At 45.3% G+C, this 22938-nt stretch overlaps 1 protein-coding gene across 5 annotated transcripts in view; it reads right to left on the bottom strand.

Moving 5' to 3' along the window:
- Positions 1-22938, bottom strand: part of schip1 (schwannomin interacting protein 1) — a gene marked incomplete at its 5' end in the record, with an annotated part of 230137 nt that overhangs the window by 20409 nt on the left and 186790 nt on the right. Inside the window, 2 exons of one of the 5 annotated variants that reach the window (XM_083985104.1) lie at positions 16610-17398; positions 20473-21101. In XM_083985104.1, coding sequence (XP_083841230.1) covers positions 16610-17398; positions 20473-20481 — 798 coding nt within the window. Of the gene's footprint in view, positions 1-3242; positions 3408-3507; positions 3926-16609; positions 17399-19277; positions 19803-20472; positions 21102-22938 lie in introns of those variants that run through there. The other 4 variants (XM_083985103.1, XM_083985105.1, XM_083985102.1 and 1 more) reach the window with 4 other exon arrangements.

Genomic DNA, 22938 nt, shown 5'->3' with positions numbered 1-22938 from the left:
CTGCTGATATTCAGCATTTTTACAACAATCTGTAATCGGCCATTTTCTTCACCACTCCGGGCTGCGTAACAATGTCCTGCCCATAGCCTCCACTGAGCCAAGATCTGTGTTGGAGTTTGTGCTATTGTATAAAATTGTAAAAGTCCCTTTATTACAGATTTTGACAGTGTACAAAAAAGAAAAAAGGTGCGTTATTCTAAATTTTGACACCAAAATGTAATTTTTGTTTTTTACTGCAAATGAATATTGGTTGTAAATTTCAGTTTCCTTTATTACTAATAATCGGTATCAGTTTCAGCCCTGAAAAAAACATATTGGTTGAGCTCTAACAAAGGCCATCAGATTAATACAGCTGGCCAAAATGTTGATGTAAAACCTATACCATACTGGTTATCTCCTCTATAACATGTGATGTAATTATGGTTTTTAACACAATAACTACTTTCTTGTGTTGGATCTGTTCAATGTTTTGGAAAAAGAGCTTCATACGAGACTACAATAAGCAGATTCATCTGTTTGTGTGTAGCCTACGTTGGGGGAAGGAGACAGGTCACGTTTCAGGCTGCGACTACTTCTTTGCAAACCAGACAAGTTCATTGTGTCAGTAATTCCATAAAACTGGGTTTATTTAATAACACCCTTATTGATCAGGTCTGTCACTCTTACATGATCCGTCACTGATATCTACTGTACCGCTCGTCCTCATTCATAATTCATCAGGCCACACCTCATATTCTGTTACACTGACACTGGAGCTCTCCTCCTCTCCCTCGCCAGTCAAGTCTGGAAAAACTGCATGAGCTGATACATATGCATGACATAAATACACATCAATCCTCACAAACATCTCATAAAACACAGGACTCAGCATTCAATCAGAGTTTGTGAGGCCTTGGCAAACGGAGTGAACCTACAGCCCGAGATGACAGACTCCATCTAAATCTGTAAATCAGCCTCCTCTCCAGCCTCTTGATGCTGCTGCTGCTGACAGCACGCCACTGCACGATTTATGGATGTGCATGCGAATCTGAAAAGGGGATGACATATTGAGACCTCAGCCCCTAGTAAATACACTGAGAAACACCGTGTTTTTAGCTCACTTAAGCACTTAATAAAATGAAGTGCAGCGCCAACATGGAGCAGGCAGCTTCAGCAGATGATTATGATGGTTATTCTTGCGATGGTTTATTTGCGAAATTGACGGTGGTCCAAATCAATAGTTGGTTGAAGTCGTTGATTCATAGGTTCTCCCGGGGTCATCCTGCGACTTAATTGGCTAATGGTTCCTGACACTAAGTGGAAGCCTGCCTCCAACATTATGGGATGAACAAACAGCTTTCCGCTTCCCTCCTTTCCTTTGCCATACATCTCCTCTCTCCTCCTGCAGGCAAACGGACCACACCTTAACTACAGCAGGAAAACAACAATGATGCTGATAAACAAAACAGAGATCGTCCCAAGACACCGACGTTCCCAAGAGACGCACGTTCAGACGCAGGGACAACACCCTGTCTACTTCCGTCTTTTACCTCTTTATCTGTTTATCCAATTTATTCCCTCACTTAACCCCTCACTCCTTCCTTTTCCTCTCTTCTTCCCCCCATTGCCCTTTGCTTCCTTCCATCCCTCGGTGTGAGCATGTGTGTGTGTGTGTGTGTGTGTGTTATATGCGTGTGAGGGGCGCTGTCTGCCTGCTGGTTGCCAGGTTACCAGTCTAATTGAGGGGCCTCTGGAGAGTTGCTGTTATCAGAGCCTGAACCCGCTGTTCCGCTTACCGATCTCATTCTTTCTCATATTTGCTCGATCTTTCTTTTTTTTCCCCCCAGCACGCCCCTTGCATTAAGGTCATATAACACTTCAACACGGCAATTTCAATTCAATTTCTTTAACATAGACTGTTTTATTCAACATCCTCCTGAATTTTCTTCCTCTAGATTGAACTGGGGCCAATTATTTTTTCCTTCACTTATCATCTCAGCTGCTTCAGAGAGGTGAACACCTTTCTCTTTCTCGTTGCTCTTTCTACTCATCTCTCCCTTCGCTTTGCTCGGCTCGTGTTGTCAACACTTCTTCTGTTACTGTTTCATCTCTGCCTTTCATCCACAGTCTCCGCTGGCCCTTCCTCTGCTCCTCTGCCTTATCTGCTTCACTTTCCTTCATTCCTGCCATTTTCTGTGTCGCCCCATCTCTCTTTTATCTCCCATGAAACATGCTAGGAAATCCTTATCCCATTACACAACCGCTCCCTCACTCACACAAACTCACCACCGCCCTCCTGACAAGCAAATACAAGCACGCAGAAGATGCGCTGAGGTTTATACAAATGTTTATCTAGATGATCTCAGTCTTTCTGGGGTTTTTCAAATGCTAAAAAACACAATATCAGAGCTGAACTGAGGGACATCCACTGGTTCATTAATTCCAAAAACCTAAACTGAATAATCACAAGTCTGTGCACAGAACTGACTAGAAATCAGTCTTCATAATAAACCAGCTGAAGAAAACAGCAGCACACACTAGATCAGTCATATTCTGTGATGCACATACAAAATATGCCTCTCTGCTGAAAAGAGAATATGATTTTGGGAGGACAGAACGTGGACTCCCAAGTTTCATGCTGCACACTGATAAAACATGTGAAGTACACCCACAAGGCCTTTCCATCTCCCCAAACTCTTATGTTTCCTTCCATCACTTCCTCTCCAGCTTCTCATGCACTACTTACACTTGCCCCCCCCACTCCCATCAAAGAAGCTCCATCTTTCTCCCTCAGTGCCTCCCCCGGCATATTTTACTCAGCTCCTTTGCCTTTCATCTCCCTCCCCGATTTTTCCCACTCTCCATCTCCACTGCATTGCAGACTTTCTTTCACTCTCAGAGCTGGTTATAGAAAAGCCGATGTACAGCTGCGATGTGCTTGCTTTTCCTTTAATCATGATTGCTTCATTCCTCCCAATTCCTTGTTAGATAAAAGTGGGACACTGCTGTCACATGTCCCACAGGGATCACACACACACATACACACACACACAGTCACATACACAGTCACACACATAAACACAAATGTACACAACCCTCTGAGCAGCCATTCACATTTAAATTCTCTCCATCACTGTGTTTTCTGCACCATACGACGAACACTTTGCATCCAACACATGCAACTCGCTGCTTGCATCTGTGCACACACAAAAGTTCAGTCGTGACACTTATAAATGTGCAGTTGCATGCATTGCACAGCACACCTCATGCCTCCTTGACATGGATTGATGAGGCTGGATGAGGAGGCGGAGGAGGTACTGTAGGACATTATTCCCTTGAGTCAAGTGCTCTCTTAGCAACCAGCCAGCCATCAGATTCACAGCACAATCACATTACCAGTAGAGACGGAACGATAATCCTACACAGCTCTGCAGTGACACAACAACGCCTCACTTTCAACTTGAAATTCAACTATTAATGATAAAGTGAAGAAGTAAAACATGTTCACATGATCAGCACTGCAACTACCTGGTAGGAACAGTTTTCCTGGTGCACCATCCTTCACAGCATCCTAGAACAGAGCTGGCTGAGCTGGGGGAGCAGGAGCGAGACTGGGACCAGATTCCCAGCCCTGCAGTGGTATTCCAGTGGGGAGCAGAGGAGAGCAGAGAGGAAGAAGTGAGGAGAAGAGAGGAGAGGAGAGGAGAGGAGAAAAAAGAAGAAAAAGGAGAGGAGGGATCCCGCCGAGTCCTGGATCCAAACTAAAAATCAATTCTGCTGCTTGCCTCTCCAGTGTGTTTTCTATCTCTCTTTTCTGCTTGTTCTCTGCTCTGTCTGTTTGTCAGGAGAGAAGGGCAGGGTTTGATCGGCGCTTCCCCAAAGCTGAAAAGAGGGAGGGGAGTGATAGACTGGAGGAGGGGTGTGAGAACGAGGGAGCGAAACAGAGAGGGAGAAACAGGGAGAGGGAGGGGAGCGGTGGAAAGCAGTGACTATGCTCCCGGTCGCCTTTCTCTGTCTCTTTCAGACTGAAAAGGGGGAGGAGCTGCGGGGCTGAATGTATGTGGAGTCGGCCAGTGGGAAGAGGGGGACGGTGGAAAAAAGGGAGGGGGGGGGGGGGGGGGGTGTGGGTCGGGGTCGGGATGTCATTCCACTCTTTTATCTGGAGTCATGCCAGACAGGGAGGCAGAGAGGAGGAGAGGGAGAAGGGCAGAGGAATGACTTTCATACTTTAATCTTTATCTTAATCCCTATCTGTGCTGCATGAATAGTCATCGGAGGCAGGATGCTGCAATGCTGTGAAACACAAACTAAATCATGGCCGGGCATCAAAAGCATCATTCACTCACACTGTGGGAGTTGGTAACATAGCCGCCTCGCTGGGCAAAAAAAAAACAAAAAAAAAACACACTGCCTGCATAGACACTGCACCCCATGCACAGTTTCTCCTCATTTTCTCGGTCTCTTTGTCGGATTATAATCCCATAGTGGCAGATGGCTGGTCTATAATCCAAATGCAGGCCAACCTGCTGAGTTAATCGCTCCCTTTTCCATCTCTCCATCCTGACGTCTACTCATTACTGTGCTAAATCTCTTGTTTTCTGGTTTGTCCATTGTTTTTGATCTTTGAGTCCTGTCTGCATCATTTTTTTTTTTTTTACCTTTCCTGAGGCTGAAACTGATTATTATTATCACCACTGATTATTTTAACCATTTATTAATTTATCTTAGAAAATAGTGAAACATGGTTAAAAATGGCTTCCATGATATTTGTTTTGTCAAATGAAGAGTTCAGATTTTGAACAACATAAAACTAACATCACGCACGAGAAATTAGAGACTCACAACATTTGACATTCATTAATCATTTCACAAATCAGTGTTTTTTAGTTTTTTGTATTCTATCTGGTGCTTCAATTACTGTGTTTTTATTTTGCTCCTCAATCAACACGCCTATTAAAGCAGTGGAACAGCTTTATACAAGAATGTGGAGAATGTGACATCCATTTAACTCATACATCTGTTTCAGCTTTCATTTTTTGGCAAAGCAGCTCCACACACCACCTGGGATTGCATCCCTCCTCCCAGGTCAGATCTCTCTATCCTGTATTGATCTCTTTTGGGTGACGCTGCTTTTCCCGATAAGACCACTCCTGGGTTTAATGAGCTGGAAGTGGATCGATGAACTCTCAGCTCTGATCTCTCTCTGCTCGGGCCTGCACATCACTGGCTGTGAGTTGGCCTTGTGCGTGGTGCCAAGCTGGTGCAGCCTGGAACACCGCCCATCCTGTCACACTAACCTTGGATATAATTATCTGTGTGTGACATTGACCTGTGATAAACTTGTTTTTTCTTTCAGTGAAAGCTACCGGCTGGGATTCCGAAGCTCATGCTGAGTTTATGGAAAGACATGAGAAATTTCAGATTATAAAGTTGCTGGGGAGTCCAACATATTTTGCTGTCTATGTTTGTTTCTTTTAGACATATGTGTCTGCTAATACGGACTAACTGATTCATCTCCGGTTAGTGTTGCTATGTTATTGTGGTGGTGAGTAATTTCTGCCATCTAGTGATCAACATCCGCTCAAGGAAAATGTAAAATTTCAGGGCAAGTTTAATAAGTGGTGAATTATAGTCGCTCAATCACATGATGGATACTTAAGTGATACCAGGGATATGCTCAGATTGAGTTTCTCTTTGTGTGTTTCTTTGATGATGTGGTTGTTTGATTGCCCAACAGTATCTGAAATGCAACACCCCGCACACACTGAACCCCCCCCCCCTTGTAACTTTTCCTAACAGATAAAACAATCTGTTTTCATTCTAACTACAGCCACACTGTCTTTCTTTCCTCTGCTTTCGTAAGCTTCCTGAGAGAAGAATATCTAAATGGGAGCCAACACCCAGTGTTAGTGAGTCAATGATCTGATGTATTAGCTCCACTATTAAAGTCTTTACAGCCTCAGGGTCACTGAAGCTCGATGCTTCTGCTGTTTGAATACAAATGCATCATACTGATTTCACTCTCTGATGCACATACGCACACACACACACGCACACACACAGAGGAGCAAAGAATAACTTTGATGTCCAACATCTGTGAACTACGCTTTGATACAAGACACCACAGCGACCTCCTTTCTCTCCTCTATCACCATGGCAGCAGTCACTCTGAAGACACCCCCCGCTGACCTTCGCATGGTTGTCAAGGTTGCAATCCGAGTCAGAGTACAGGTGGAGACAGAAACAGCACCTGTTCATCCACAATTGGAAAAAAAAACAACAACATCCAACACAACCCAGACTGTAGAGTGTGTAACCACTGATTCTTAAATAATATGTGTATTAGCAGCAAAAAAATCAGCTTGAACAACAGACACAGCAAACAAACTGCAATAACTGTGATTATGTAAGAGACCTTAATCAGCACAGTGAAGACTCAGAGCAAAGATTATTAACTGTAGACAGACAAACGGGCAGGCAAGCTGCAGTTCGACCTCCCACATGAGTTGTTCCTCTGAGCTGGGTGCAGTAAATCTACTAACTGGAAGACAAGTGAATTTCTGCAAATTGTGGCTTCAGTGGCTGCTAAATTGCAGCTGTATGCAGATTTTAATACCAAATTCCAACTGTAGTAAGTAAATTATTCATGCACAGAGTAGGAGAAGTGCTGTTTCTCAGTCACTCATGCTGTGAGTATGTGCTATGGTGAACACTGCGCACTAGAGCGGCTCCTCTCATCCTGCACATCAAAACAACACTCATGTGGGGCTCTGTGTATTTAGCTCTGCTATGTGGGCATATTTATAGATGCAAACTAAAATAGTGAATCCCTAACCGTTAAGTCACTGGTATCGGTGAGTGAATAACGTCCTTGTTCCCTCTAGGTTACAGAGGGAGGGGGACATGATGCTGTAGGTGGTAAATAATGCTGCATAACACTCTGCAAAGCTCATGGAAAATCCAGTCATGCTGTGACGCCTCCTCCCTTTCGCCGACAAAACAGCTTGCCCCCCTCTCCTTTCAGCCTGTGTGCCATCTACCCCTCCTTCCCCTCCTTCCTCTCCCTCTGGCCTCTCAGTGTAACTACACTTGCTTTCTTTTCACCACTTTTCTCCATCTTCCCCCCTCATTCCATCTCTTTCTCTTCAACCTGCCTCCCTCTCTGTCTCAGCAGGAAGACGGGGAGCACAGATGCTTTTAGCGAGCTGACATTTTGTGCCAGTGTAAAAACACTGCATAGCAAAGCAGGTTGGCTCAGTGTGAGGGCCAGATTCTGGCGGTAATGAGCTCGCTCTGACAGGGAGGAACTGATGTGGAAGGCTGGGGAGTGCATGTGTGTGTATGTGTGTGTGTGTTTGCGCTTGTGATCCGCCGCCAGAGGTTGTTCTAATGAGGACTAGAGTCGGTGGTGGAGAGACTGAGCGTGCTGTGACCACCAGTCTGTGTTAATATTTGTTTCACAGTTTTAGATGCGTCACAACAAATTTGTGTACCAAATGAGTAAATGACAAATTGACCACAGTAACGCTTGAGCAGTAGCACAGTACATTATGAAACAAGAGTTGTGACTCACACTGAATAATAAGCAGCTCTCACACACGATTTTTAATATATTTCTTGTTGTCTTGACTACGGAAGTGTGGAAAGCAAAAATGAAATCATGGAAATGTGGAAAGAACTAACCTTTGAGCTGAAAGAACTAGTTGATGACTATAAATCCATAAATCACTAATTAGAACGACAGAAAATCAATCTCAGCCTCTCAGACGGGAGGATTCACTGCTTTTCACTAAAGACTGAACATCGACTGGACTGTGAAGAGCTGGTTGGATAAAACAATACTGTGATTGTGAGAAAAAAAAGAATATCTATTATTTCTCATATTTTATGGAACAAAATGATTTGATTAATCAAGAGCCATAGATGATTTAGTAACCAAATTCTTGTTATAAGAATAAACGACGAACATTTCCCGGCCCCAGGCTCTGTGATGAGATGATGACTGCCTTTGTTCCTCTTATGTCATCACACACTGAGTATTTCGGGGCTGTTGGTTGGACTAAACAAGTGATATGAAGACGTCATCTCAGATCTAAGGGAATTAAAACTGGCATTCTCTCTCTATTATTTGACATTTTATTGATAAAGTGATCAAAAAGTAAACATTAGTTGCTGTCCTGCTGAGTGCTACACTGACTAATGAAATGGTTGTGTTCTTGTGTTGTGGGTATAGGCAAAGAGATAAACTTGTTTTATGTCCTGTCCTCGACTGCAACAGATGAAGCTCTCTGCATGATCTGGCACAAAGTCTCTCTCTCTCACACACACACACACACACACACACACACACACACACACACACACACACACACACACACACACACACACACACACACACACACACACACACACACACACACACAAACAGACTAACAGAGTCTGAAACACAGAGACAAAACACCCTTGGTGTGTTGGGGTCTGTGTGGGTGTGTCGCTGTATGTTAAACATGCCATGTATTTTTAGCCTGGAATAAACAGACCGAGTTCAGTTCACTTTTATACACACACATGCACACACACAGACACACACACACACACACGCTCTGTAATTAGGCGCACTGAAGAACAGTGTTTGATGTTTCAACTCCACCCAAATGAACACACATGTCCAGACAAGCATACACACACACACACACACACACCGGCCACTGTCTGTGTGTGTGACTCAACCCTTTATTTCTGCTGCGGGACACAGGAGAGGTGATGGATATGAGTTTAATTCCTTCACTGCTTAGAAAACCGAACCTGACCCTCTCTCTGTCTCATTTTCAATTTCCATCTCTCTCTCTTCTTCTTGTTGCAATAAATCTTGTTTTTTTTTTTTAAACCTCCTTCAGCCCTGTAACTTATAAAGCTGGCCTGTGTGTGTGTATTTGGCTGTGTCTCTGTAGTGACTGTGCAGTATGAGGACTGACACGGAGCTATAACATTAGAGGCTGTCTCCTCGCTGCTACATAAATCCCCATTTCCTCCACAGCACGCTCTGCCACTCACAGCCCCGCGCTCCCTCTTTGATAGTTTTCATAGGGTGGAGAAGTGGAGCCAGGCGAAGGGGGGAAAATGGTCTCCTGCTGTATTTTGGCTGTGTGAGAACATTAGGCTATAATGCTTCCTGACAGCTTGAGGAAGCGGACAATTATCAGGGAACAAGAGCGGGAATGGTAGTGAAGGATAGGGGATGTCTGGAAGAGACAGAATAAGGAGGCAAGAAAAGAAAGGGAGGAGGAGGAGAAGGTGGAAATTGGCAACAGTGCAGTGGAATGAGTGTGAGCCTCTAAGCTGACTTATGTGCCTTACTCAGACCCTGGTGAATCATGGTCCAATGAATCAGAGGAAGGGTGTGCTTGTGTGAGTTTCTGATTATCGGGATGGTCAATCGATAAAAAGCTGAGGCATGTGTAGCTGGAGGCTGTGTGTTTCCACTTGAGACATTATCATTTGATCTCCGGTCACAGCTGCACCTCAGTCTGGCTGGGTGACATCACTCTGGATCATCAAACGCATTGATGTGGCTGAAATCCTGCAGTTACCAACTACCTTTAAGCTGGTCTGTCATTGTCAGTTCATCTCCACCTATTGTCTCATTATTATGTCTCAGTTCACACAGGTTTGTGTACTGTTGTGTTTGGTTACCAGTCCAGTCGAGAGGAGGTTATCGAGCAGCTGATTAAACTGTACTTTGACACCAGATAAGAGCAATTCAGACTGTACCACTCCCGTTCAGCTGTCATGGACTTAATGACCTGAAGAATGTCTTAGACATTTTGATATTACCTACAAGCCCGCAGGTCCATCTAAGCAGCAAAAGCTTTGATTTGATGTGCATCCAGGTGAATGGTACCTGCTCATGATAACGTAATATAGCAGATCACCTTGCTGAGCTGCTCAGGGGTCAACACAAGGCTCCACAGTGATAAAAAAACAAAACAAGAAACACTATTATATATCTTTGGTCCACTCCTGACACACCAACCTGACAGTCAGCTGCCTGCTACATTTGGCCCAATGAGCATTTTGAATTGCCAACAGAGAGGGAGCTTACTGACTGAGCTTACTGACTGGCTATTGAGCCCTCTAAATCTCTGACTTTATCCATTTATGGTAGTTTGTTCTTCCTTCATAAGGAAGACTGACAATCGCAGACCAAGCATTACCGTCTCAGATGTGCCTTCTTAGATTATTAGCAATTTATATTTCAAGTGTAGGAAACAGGACCTTTTAAACACAGCTTCTGATTTGCCTTATGCATTTTTTTTGGGGGGGGGGGGATTTGACGATCTCCCTGTTTTCCCCATGCAGGTGTATACAATGTTCAGAGATCACATTTCAACAGAAGCTTGAGGTGACGTGAGGTATCCCAAAGTTTTTAATCTTTTGGCCTTTGTTGTCACTGCTTGAACTTTTGTTTGATGTGCCGGACAAACTCTCTCCGCTCCTCAAGGTAAGAGGAACATTCAAAACAGGTGTACAGCAACAACGTTTTCCTTATTTAAAACACAAAGCAAATGCACTGCATATTTGATTATTTTCTGTGCCAGAGAGGAAGAAAACAGAGCGCTACCAAGCAGCAACCCACATATGGTCACAGTCCTGCCTGTGTGTGTGAACCAGGGTCACACAGAACGCAGTCGTGAGGAAACCGAGATGCATGGACAGATGTACAGCTGGCTCTACTTTATCTCCTGTTCTCAACATATTTCACTTTTTTCTGTGGCATACAAACTCAAAAGACCACATGTCACAGCAGAGGAATGCAGTGCCCTGGGCTAAAATTACATCCTCAGTCGTTTTGCCAAACAATTTATCTACTTTGAACCGGAACTGTCTGAAGCTTTGTCTTGGTTTGACTACAGCCACAACACATGTGCATGTGATGTTCAAAAGAGTCGGACAAACTGGACACAAAGCACACACTTCACATTCATATTCAGGTCTTAGTTTTGTTTTACCTGAGTTAAGTGCCCGACTTGCTGTGAGGAATCCAAGGTTAAGCTGAGATGAAAAGTACTCCACAGGTAAAAAAAAAGAAAAAAAAGAAAAAGAAAAAGAAAAGAAAAGGAAAAAAAAACTGAAGAAAATCTACCAACACTGGCAGACTGTCAGGATACCATGAGGAGAAAAAGATATCCTCTGATTTAGTGAGGTGAATGTGCGCATGTGTGTGTGTGGACTAACAGGAGGCAGAAATCTGCTTGATTCTGTGGCAGAGCCTGTGTAGTCAGTTTGTGTGAAGAGTGTGTGTGAGTGTGTGTGTATGAGTGTGTGTGAATGTTGGTGTGCAGAGGGCCGGGCGTGTTTCAGCTGGTACCGGCACATACATGCACACAGTCACACACAAGCAGCTGCGGTAAAGCCTGAAGGGGCTGAACCAGACACCAGAGCCTCAGCATGCGCCCTCCACACCTGGTTTAAGCCCTGCCCCCCCCTCCCCCCTCCTCCTCCCCATCTCTAAAGGCTCCTCCCACTTCCCTCCCATATATACATTGATTATCATCTCCTGCAGCTTCCCACCCTTTTCATTCAAAACACACTCTGACCCCACATTCCTCATCTAACCTCCCTCCTCCTCCAGGTGCTTTTTTTTTTTTTTTTTTTTTTTGATCCCAGCTATCTTTGTCTTCAGGCCTGCCTGCTTTGTTCCCCCCCATTCAGGACCTGATTCCAGTGTAACTGCTTGACATTCATTGTTTGTGCCTATTTATATTCACTATAACCACACTCAAACCCTGCAATTTCTTCCTTTTTCCCCTTCCCTCGCCGTCTCTCTCCCTCTACGTGGCACAGTCTGAGTACTGTGAAGGTAGTAGTTAGGTTGTTAGTGGAGGGTGGCGAGCACAGTTCAACTACTGAACCTCTACATAATCACAGAGCACAGAGTGAAAACTGCTCTCTGCCTCTGCTCTTCTCTCTAACCTCTCTGTTCTTCTTTCTCATCATTTATTTTCCACAGCCCTTGAGTGCTTTTCTGGGGCAGAGCACTCCACACTTGGTACAATTTGTTTTGGCTCTTGGCCTTTTTACTGTTTATATGGTGTGCTTGAGCAGCACCTTCCTATTAAGTAGATGTTCATCGACATGTTCTTCCCCTGACTGCTGCAAACAGAGAAAGGTGAACTGTCACATTTGCCTGAGCAGTGCAGAGATAACAGTTTTAGAGCTAGTCCAACTTCTCAAAGGATAATGAATTTGTAGGATATGTTATCTCTAAATGGACATTTCTAGCAATTATGTACTGCATTTACACAAAAATGATTGGATACACAAGAGGTAAGTGAAAAAAGTGGACACAATTATTTAAATTAATTTAAATATAGATCCTACACCTCCCAGAATGCAACTCAGTTGAGTGTTGTAGGTTATGACTGTATTGAGACAATATTTGAGAGGACAGTTCTGATGTAGAGTCCATCTCTGCTGTGAGTGACATTCACACATGTTGTGTTTTTCAGATGTATAAAGAGGCCAGTGAAGTGTTGGCGGGTTGTTTAGGAGCAGTGAGTTTAATCTTTGGACTGCGCCACATATGGAATCCAGACATGTCACAAAGCATTGGTGAGTCAGAGTGTGAGCCTACATCTGAACACTATCACTGTATGCGAGGCGCTGGCTTTGCTCAGCACTTGATATGAAACTATGCACTCATGTGTGGTAAATGCTCTGGTATGGTTATGATATGTTCAGTAGACCTAGAACAAATAGTAGCTGTGTGTGTGTGTGTGTGTGAGCCAGAGAGAGAAAACTCTTCTCTGCACTTCCAAAGCAGGAATGACGGTGCAGGTCCCAACACAAATCCTGGTTTTGTTACCAAAATGTGCCCGCTGGGTGTTTTTTTATGCTGTGAGTGAGTCTGTGTGAGTGCTGCTGCACTCTGAGATTGAAAAAGTAGCACCCTGTAGGCATAGATTTAGGACTGCTCCACTACGTGCTCTAGCACACAGGTAAAGGTTTGAGTATACAGCCAGCCATATGTGTAGCCTGACCCCCATCTGTGCCTTTTTCACCTCGGGACTGGCTCGGAAGAATAATATTATTGTTTATCTTCCAAGGGTGTGCGGCTATAAATGGAGGGTTAGGGGTAGTGTTACCCTCGGTGTACTTGAAGTCCCTGTGGGCCCGTCCCTGCCACGCGCCTCCAGAGTTCATTAGAAACAAATTACGAACAGGTCAGCACGACCCTCATCCTCATGAATCCTCCTGAACTCACACCCACCGCCACAGCCACAGTCACAGCCTGCAGGCAGACGCTGAGATTACAGCAGTCTGAAACCACACCCTGACCAAACACACCTGCAATAACATGACTACTTGCTCAAGCTGGGGATGAAATGACATAAAGGTAAGAAAAATTAAGCTTGTGCAGTGCGGTCTAGAAAGATTTAATTAAATCTCCAATTTGGCCCACAGCTAAGAAAAATCCATACCCTGCTTTAGGATCATTATGTCGGCAAAAAAAGCCTTTTCTACGGAAGCCGAGAACGGCCAGGTCCGTATAAATTTTTTTTATTACCGTTTTCTCGTGATAACGACTTATTATTTCGTTATCTCGAGATAACAAAGTCCAGCAAAGAGCAGCAACTAGCTAACATTACCTTAGCTGAAGCTGCCATAACGTAGTCTACTCATGTGTTTATGCTAACCTGTAGCCCCTTAAATAAACCCAGCTCAGTAAACAAACTAACGTTAAGTGTAACTTACCGGTACTTCATTGTTGACAGCTCCTCAGAGCAGACTAACGTTAGTGGCAGCTCTTGAAGGCTGAAATCAGGATGATGTGATCACATTAATCAGCTCACTGATTTGAGTTCTACACATGGTTTTGGGCAATTATCCCACGAAAAACATCTCTTCTGTCACGTTATATCTGTAGATGTGTAGTGTTTCCAACAGACTCGCTTTAGTAGCCACCTGCTACGAACATACAGCGGCTAACCAGCTGCTACCATGGATGTATTATATAAACCGTATTTGATTATATTAACCCCGTAAATAGAAGCGATTGCACCGGGGAAACATGTTGCTAGGCAACCATGCCAACGACACATTCTATGATTATTTCGTTATCACGAGAAAACGGTCTTTGTTATCTCGAGATAACGAAATAAATTAATTCGTTATCACGAGAAAACGGACTTTGTTATCTCGAGATAACGAAATAATAAGTCGTTATCACGAGAAAACGATAATAAAAAAAATATTATGGACGTGGCCGTTCTCGGCTTCCGTACTTTTCAAAGACTCCCCTGTACTGTAATTTAACCCTAACCTCTGCCAGACAGTGTGGATCCTGTCTGTCTAGTAAACCATTGATTTGACTGCTCCAAACCTTTTTCTTTTTACATTTCTTACTCAAAAGAGTAGCAGACGAGGCAAAATCAGTCTCCAGGCACTCAGCGACCGCTACACATTATTAACTTTCAGCTTCTCTGTGTCCCATCTTTCTGAAAGCACCAGATGCTTTTGAAGCTCTACTGAAGCATGAATATCTCCGTCCCACTGGACCCGGGCAACATCCCAGACAGACAGACCCTCTCTATACATGAACACACGCACCGTCTCGCTGGTGGGTCCCGCCAGAGTGGATGTCTAAATATTTAACAACATTTTAAAAGCACCAGCCCTCCCCTTCCCTCCGGGGCGTCTGCTAAGTCCTGCAAATTTGAGAATTAAGAAATCCAGATGCCCCCTGACATGGAGAGCGACCCAGAATGTCTTGTGGGAACGTCCCGAATTGCCACTTGACTGCTTTTATGCTCTTGTTAGCAGGTTCGCAGAAGGTCAATGCGGCCATTGTCCTCTTTTAACAATGCGCAGAGGGCCAGAGACAGGACTGAACAAGCCAAAAAGCTAAAAAAAACATATCATACGTTCAGCAACTGATTGTACTGATATGATTCACACAGAAGTAGCAATAGCACCTCCATGATTTTAAGAGTGGGATTGTCCAAGATAATGAAGTCTTTTCTGGTGTATCTCTCCTGCTCTCTGCTCAGGTGGGATTACAAGGCTAATTCCACTTCCTTATCGACGCAGGGCCATCGAACTCACAGGTCCATTTTTTCTGAGGGTTGTTTTTTTTTGCTGGTAATGGGAGAGGCAGCTGGACGCCCCCGGCTCTATCGCCATCTAGACTGGACTATCTCTGTCTACCACACCAGGCTTAGTCCACCTTCGTGAACACACATGTGAGACACCAGCAGAGACCAAGAATGTATCCATCCATGACGGTGAACATGTGTGTGAATTTGTGTGCTTGTGTGTGTGTGTGTGTGTGCATTGCAGAAGCTAGGGGCTGCATGTGGAGACAGAGGATCTCTTTCATGAGATTTTCTTCCACCCAGGTCAATTATATCATATCCCACTGCCTGGGGAGAGAGAGAGGGAGACGCAGAGCAGACTATCCCCCCAGACTGAAGCAAACCGGGAGGTGACCTTCCCATTGAAGATGGACAGCAGGTAATGAACATTGACACAAACACATGAGCCACGTGGCCTAGAAAGATACCATCTTCCTGTCCTTTTCCTCCTGCTTTCCTACCTCTCATCCCCCCCACTTCTTCTGCTGCATTCCTGGCATGCCTCAGGGAGACAGAGGGGGGCTCCAGGACAGACAAACAAAGACTCACAACACACGCACAATGGCACTGGCTGCAGCCATTGTCTGTGTGCACTGAGGAAAAGGTCTTGGTTCTCACATACTAAAAGAGTCGCCCTCTCACTCTCTCAAAACACATTTGCCCTCCGCTAGTTTCGACCGCTGACACATGTCTGCAGTGGAACTGTCTGAGGCTGCTGTCATCGATGTTCTCCTGCCTCTCCCAAACATTTAAAAAGCTACACCCATCAGGACCCGCAGACTGACTATAAACCATGGCAGGTCACGGGATCGCAAGTGAATCTAACAGCCTGTGGCAGTGGTGCTGCTGCTGGTGTTAGCAATTAAAAGGCCTGCAGCAGCTCACTGAGGGAAAGTCAATGCAACACTGACCTCTTCTGGTAGAAATGCCACATGGCAAAGATCATATAGATTTTTTTTTTTAAAGAAAAATTAGGTTTCACAGAGATTAAGTCTCTATTGTCAGCAACAAATCTTTGCAGTTAAAGTTCTAATAATAACGTGCTGACATGACTCCTATTTATAACAATGTGTTATACAATGTGACATTTCTGCATTTCAGAGGGATACAAAGTGTATTTGTCAATTTGCATCAACTGCTGGATCCTAAAAGTCTCTCTGAGCCACTGCACTTGTTATTGTGTGTTTGAATCTGCAGCGACATGGCGACAGGAAACTGAAAACTCAGTTTCCTTGCTGCCCCTGCAGCGTCCATTTCCCTCCAGCTGTGGATCCCAGACATGATGGTCAGGTTAATAGCTGGGCCACATAGCTTAGCGCTACATTAGCCGACTAATCCCTCTTTCTTTACTGTAGCTAACCTAACCTCATGTTTCAGGGCCCATCTGACATGGATAACGGCTGGATTACAGCAGCACACCAGTGCATGGTGAATCTGAAAAAAACACCCACAGAAAAGATTGTAGAAATAACATGTGACATCCTTTGCACACTCACTGAGGTGTAGTTGGTCTTGCCCATGATGTGGTTCTGGTTGTGGTTGAGGTTCTGGTTCTCCTGCTCTCTGCACTGCAGCCCGGCCAGGTGCCTCTCCAGCGCTGCCCAGTCCATGGTTGGCAGAGGTTCTTCCTCTACACCCTCGTCCTCTTTGTATCCTCCCATCCGAACCCCGGTCCCTCCACTGCCTCCTCCTCCGCTGCCTTCGCCGCCGCCACCCCCGCCGCCGCTACGGCTCCCTCTGCCTTGGCTGGAGCTGCGACGGCTGAGCTTGGGAGTCCCTGCCCCCCCCTGTGGTGTACCGGGGGAGTGGAGCTGGTTGCTCCTGGGCAAAATCAGATTGCCGTTCTGTTTCAGTTCCTCGGGGACGGCCGCGACTGAGGTGGCAGTGTGTCCGCCGGGGGACGGGTGGGGCGGGACGGTCTTCACATCCTGGAATTCTTCGGCCAGGCTGCGGCTGTTTACTGTCTTCCTGCAGCCTTTGGCGAGGCCGTCTACTCCCACAACGCCTCCTCCGCCTTCCTCCGGACCGGGAGGCTGTGGAGAGGTGTAGTCCTCTCCGTACTCACTCTCCCACTCTTCTATCACCTTCTTCTTGTACTCTTGGTAGTCCTCGTCCTCCTCGTAGTCCTCTAGGGTGACCAGGTCCAGAGAGGGGGAGGATTTGTAGTCCTCTAAAGTAGCCAGGTCAAGAGAAGGGGAGCAAGGTGTGACCTTGTTGGAGTTGGACTCTGAGCTGGAGCGACTGGATGCATCACTCCCCAGGTCCATGCCATCCTCCCGGTAATCCTGCAGTGACAAAGAAACAGAGAGACGGAATGAGACTGAGGACCGGCAACAGGAGCTTGTGAAGAGAAAGGTGGTACAATGAACAAAGGCTTTGAAAGATATATATTATAAGTTGGACAGAGTGGACAATGAGGAAGGAAAAGTGGAAAATCAAAATAGAGTTTAGGGAAGTGTGTAGACTTAGATTAGTCACAGCAGTGTTGTGGTTTCAGACAGGCAACCACAAAGCACTTCCTGTCCCACAGAGACTTCCTTTCTGCACAGATTCTGTAGTCACCGTGTCCTCTGGACTTATTTCCTAGTCTTCCCTGTTACAGCTGCACTGCTTCCAAGCTTCCACGACTTCCTGGATTTTGCTCACCGTTTATCTCATTCATTTTGCATTCCTCTGTATTTGTAATATGTGCATGTGTGTGTGAGTGTGGGCTTGTGAAATACTTGACACACACAGGGAAGGCAGAGTCTGTGTGGCTGGATGTGTCAGAGCAATATCCCACCACATACTGCTACATCTGCACAGCACCACGGGGACAAAACAGGGTGTTAGGGCCGAGAGTGAGTGACACTGACGTGTCAATACTCAACACACCAAACTGTGGCACGGACAGAAGATGAGTCCAGAGTTGTCGTGTAACCTTGACTGTGTGTTGCTCCCATGGATTCCCAATCACTGCCTGACTGACTAGCTTACAGCTGATGAAAACGTTGGTGTTGTTTACAACCCCAGACAAATCTCCACCTGACTCCAGCCTGCTCTTGCGGAGTTATCAGTCTTTTCTCCTCAGGAGCACATTATCATAGCGTCTCATACCACTTTTAAAAGTTAATGAAAAGCAAGGAGAAGCAAAAATTCTCTCAGGGCAAAGAGAAATTAACGACACCTTCCCTACGTGATCCACATTATGAGCTGCTCTGGAAAATAAATTAATTATGAAGATTGCTCATTACTGGGTTGGACCATGAGGATTTACACTTGTTTTGCCTCTGACAGAAAGATTCAAGGGAGAGAAACTACAAAACACACAGTATTCATTCTAAGGCGAGTAAGCTTCCTTGAGTTATGGCTACTAGATCACACCTGTGCAGACACCGGCTGCTGACGTCAAAGGACAATACACAAAATAAGAAAAGCATAGTGACTCAGCATCTCGAGAGAGAGACTAGATACACAAATTGCTGATGCAGTGTTGAGACATAAGCCACTCCGTGCTGAGAAACTTGCATTTCTCTGTGGAAAGCTAACAGGTCAAAGAGAGCAGAAGTGAAGCTGCTGCAGGACGGTGAGCACAGGTGGGGTCAAAAGAGCCAAACTCTGTCAGGACGTGATGGCAAGGTGTCTGTGGATAATTAATTAAAACAATGCAATTAAAAACCCATCAGTAACATGATGCATTTTCACAGGGGTGTGGAGACCCCAATGTGGGAGGGAGAGTTACATTATTTTATTCACTAAGGAATAAGACCGAAGTCAGAACATATTATAACTGCTTTATATGTTACCCTTGAATATGGAGTCATATTATGTAAACTCCCTTCTTGGGATCACTTTAACAATCTGTGTGTTCTTGACATAAAGACCCCGCGCCCCCGTGGATTTACAACTGAAGGGGGAGGACTTAAGGGCACACACACACACACACACACACACACACACACACACACACACACACACACACACACACACACACACACACACACACACACACACACACCGGCCTGGTTATGGCCTAATAGGCTACTCGAAATCACTTGGACTAGCCTTATTTACAGCTAAATGAGTACAGTCACGCATTAGTAAAGAGTAATACTCAGGGTTTAAACATTACATGATTCATCATATAACGCGTTAATGTCTGTGTACAGCCTCCAACAACCTTACCGACGTGCTCATCAAACGCGCTGGATCACTATAGCCGGTCACCAGTCCCTGTCGTGTATGAAGCAGCCTGTCATCGTAGCTTCTTCACCCATTAATTGCCATTAAAAAACCCCGGATTCAGGAACTGGGTGGGTTTTTCCTCTCCAAAGTAGGCAGATCGCTAAGTACAAGTAGAGTATCCGAGCTGCTATCGCCTTTCAAATCTCGGTCACCGATCCCTTTTTTCTTGAAGTGTTTTTCCGATTCGTGCTGCCTCCTAAAAGCGCCTGGTCTCCAGATATCATCGCGTCAATATATGACGGTCACATGAGCCCGATTAATATAATGCAATCATTTAAAGTGTATATGAACGAGGAAGAGAGAAAGAGAGAGAGAGAGGGGAAGGCGCTGCAAGACGGCAGGCTGGAGCGGTAAAGCTGATCCGCTATGGGATTAACCGACGCGCATGCAGGCAGGCAGGCAGACCATACAGACTGGATTTGGCCAACAAAATACATGCAAATTGACAGCTGCACCGATCCCCACCCCGCAGCCGGCCGGTTGTTTGGAGGTGGTTGTGGCGGTGGGTGGGTGGGTTGGGAGGGGGGAGGTTTAATTTATGTCAAACACTACCCCTCACAACTCTGCCCGTCGATCTCTTGATAGATGGCTTGTGAGGGACATGATCGCACACGCCCAGTCTTTGCGTGCGTCGAGCGCCACTCCAAGGGGCATTAGTGCACGCGTGACAGTTCCGTGATTACATCTGGCAACATACGTCCTAAGACATTGATTCATTTCAGTGGACGCAGAGGCTGAAATCGAGACGTTATCCGGGCTATAAACATTAGAGGAAAACACCACGCGCCTTGGCTTCAATTTGCAGAGTCATTCATAGGCTACTCAAATGATGTAATGTTCCCCAAAAAGTCCCGGGAGGAACCTGATATCCCCCCGGCAACAGCGGTGACAGAAACGCCCTATATCACACACTATCACACGGCGGATGACACCCGCTACAGCTGTGATCAGATGGACCCCCCCACCCCCCCACTTCCTCCTCTCCCCTCCCGACTGTCAATACACAATTAACGGTCAAATATTAAAGTCACCGGCTGCCTGGGTAAAAAAAAAAAAAAAACCTGCCCCGGGAGACGAGCTAAAAGTAGCCTGGATGCAACATCAGTGCCATTTAATCCACTCTATATATACTCACTGCCATCATCTGTGTAGCTTCCCCCTCCGTGTCTCAAGACATGGTAAAGTGTACAATCCCAGCTGTTCGACAACGGTGGCGGCGCTGACTTGTTTCACAGCAGCTTAATTCTAAGGACGGGAGGTGGAGGTGGTGGTGGTGGTGGTGGGGCTGTCTTCGCCGGAGAAATTACAGAGAGCCGGTGGATGATTCAGTACAGTCATCGCTCTGAGTGTAGTCTGTCCACAGAGGAGCCAGCCGGAGTCTGGGGTCTTGATTGGAAAAAAAAAAAAAAAAAAAAAAAAGAAGAACGGAAGGAAGGAAGAAATAACGGGAATGGCTTAAAATCCCAGCAGGTCAGCGTCTCTTCCTTCTTCTCCTCCCCGACTCACACAGACAGATGCCCGGCCAACACTTCAGCCTGCGCTCCCTCTCTCCCACGTCAGCTGGAAAAATGAATAGACTCGGGAGTAAAAGTGCGTCCCCCTTATATTGTGAGCTTGCGCACTGTTTGAGAGCTGTCAAACAGCCGGGCGGCCTTAGTTTGTCATTCAGTGATTACTCAGACTCCCAAACTAAACGCAAAGAGAAGCACAACTACTGCTGCTGCTGCTGCTGCTCCGTGGCGGGCACAGGTCTTGTGCTGGTGGCGGCTCTCATATAAGCCCCGGCTCTTTGTCGCAGCCTGCAGCTCCGAAGGAGAAAAGTGACGACGACAGAACACAACTAAAGCCCAACCTTCTGCACCCACTGACCTTGCAAATAGCAGGGAGAGAGAAAGGGATGGAGAGAGAAAGAGAGAGAGGGGAAACTATCTGGGTAAATTATTAAACGCACTTCAGGCGTTCTCAATTTAGAATATATCTAGACCGCTTTTCTATCACACATATATATAAAGAAAAACCTCAGGGATCTCTGCTGTGGCAACCAGGGCTGTCATTTTCATCTTGCACTGAATTGCCTGTTTATTGTTACACCTGTACAATCTAATGCAACCCAATGCAACAGCCCTGCAATAAATCCTCCCTTTCAGACAGATGTTATGTTCAGTTTGTGTCACACAGGGGTGAATTCATCTGTTGTAGACTATGACAGCTAGGTGGGCACAGACAGCAGGTTGCATTCACCGTTTAAAGGTAAGCACAACCACAAATAATCACACTTTTATTGTAGAAAAATATAGCGTTAGTCTATATAATTTAAAACACTGTAAAGGGCAAGTGGATCATCAAACACCTACATGAGCCATCAAACTGTTTGGAGACTTCTCTATTAGATTAACAGAGCAGTACCAATCTCCATCAGTGCAAGAGGAGCTCACCGCCTCTCCGACAATCTATACACCATTAGAGGCTCTCAACACTTCTGACGTACTTCCTTTCTCACAGACTGTGCTTTTTAGTGCTGTCCAACATTATATGACCCATCTACTGCAGCCCAGTGCAAAACAGCAACCAAATACAGCCTGGAAAAGTAACAAGTATTAGCCCTTAGTTTTCGAATTACAGTAAAGCTATATAGGCTATTACTCAGTTACATAGGTTACTGTAGGTTTATCAGTCCACTAGTCCAATGAGGCCACAATGTCACTTAACTGGTTCTCAAAAAATAAAGATAAAAATGAAAATGGCTGCTTTTCTTGAACATAATTGGCAGAAAAAAGAATATATTTGAGCTTAGTGTTTTTTTTTTACTGTAGCTATTTTAGGGGCTTTGAGAAATTGCGACAATAGGGGGATGTCAGCTACACTGTCTGAGCTAAAGAGGGGTTAACACCAACAAAGCATGATATCTTCATGTTGTATTCTGCCTCCTCTTGCAGCAGCTGGTAATTTAAATAGCCCCAAATCGGAGATCAAATCAAATGTCAGTGATAAACCAATCTCATCCACAGCAGTTGATGATCAGATGCTGCATCTGCATCTTTTGAGGCATAACCCAAACTACTGGAAATACCAAAGCACCGACTTGTGCTCCAATAATGTTGTTGGGTCTTCAGCCTACACTTGAAGTTGTTTGAGGGATGGGCGCTGTCTTCAGATAGGCTGTGTTGAATGTATAATAGCAGTACAAAGGAGTTTATCCATAAGAGAGCAGCACTTTGAAGACCCATGGATGAGCCTCTCCTCACGCTGTAGTCGGGACAGCACCAGTGGGGATCTCCCCAAAGAGGAGACAGCAGGAGTCCGGCTTATTACTACAACTCCATTCCCCACTGCTGCTTTCAACTCTCTTATCAGCCCTTCCACTCCCCCTTTCTGCTTTTCCTCGCCAATTCCCAAAACATTAATCGGTCATAGTGAATTAAAGCAAGAAGTTGTAGAGTTAACTGGATGCCTGTGGGGAGGATAAGCTACCTTTGGGTGTTTTATCAGGGAGAGAATGTGAGGACTATAAGTTCATATGCTCACCAGGCAATTAACTTATCATTAACTTGTCAACAGGAGGTCGATATTGTTTAGGTCACTCTTGCGCGCAGTTTGCACC

This window comes from Trachurus trachurus (assembly GCF_905171665.1).
Source record: "Trachurus trachurus genome assembly, chromosome: 13".
Classification (NCBI taxonomy): domain Eukaryota; kingdom Metazoa; phylum Chordata; class Actinopteri; order Carangiformes; family Carangidae; genus Trachurus; species Trachurus trachurus.
Note: the sequence above shows the minus strand (reverse complement) of the source record. Positions and strands in the feature narration are given on the sequence as shown.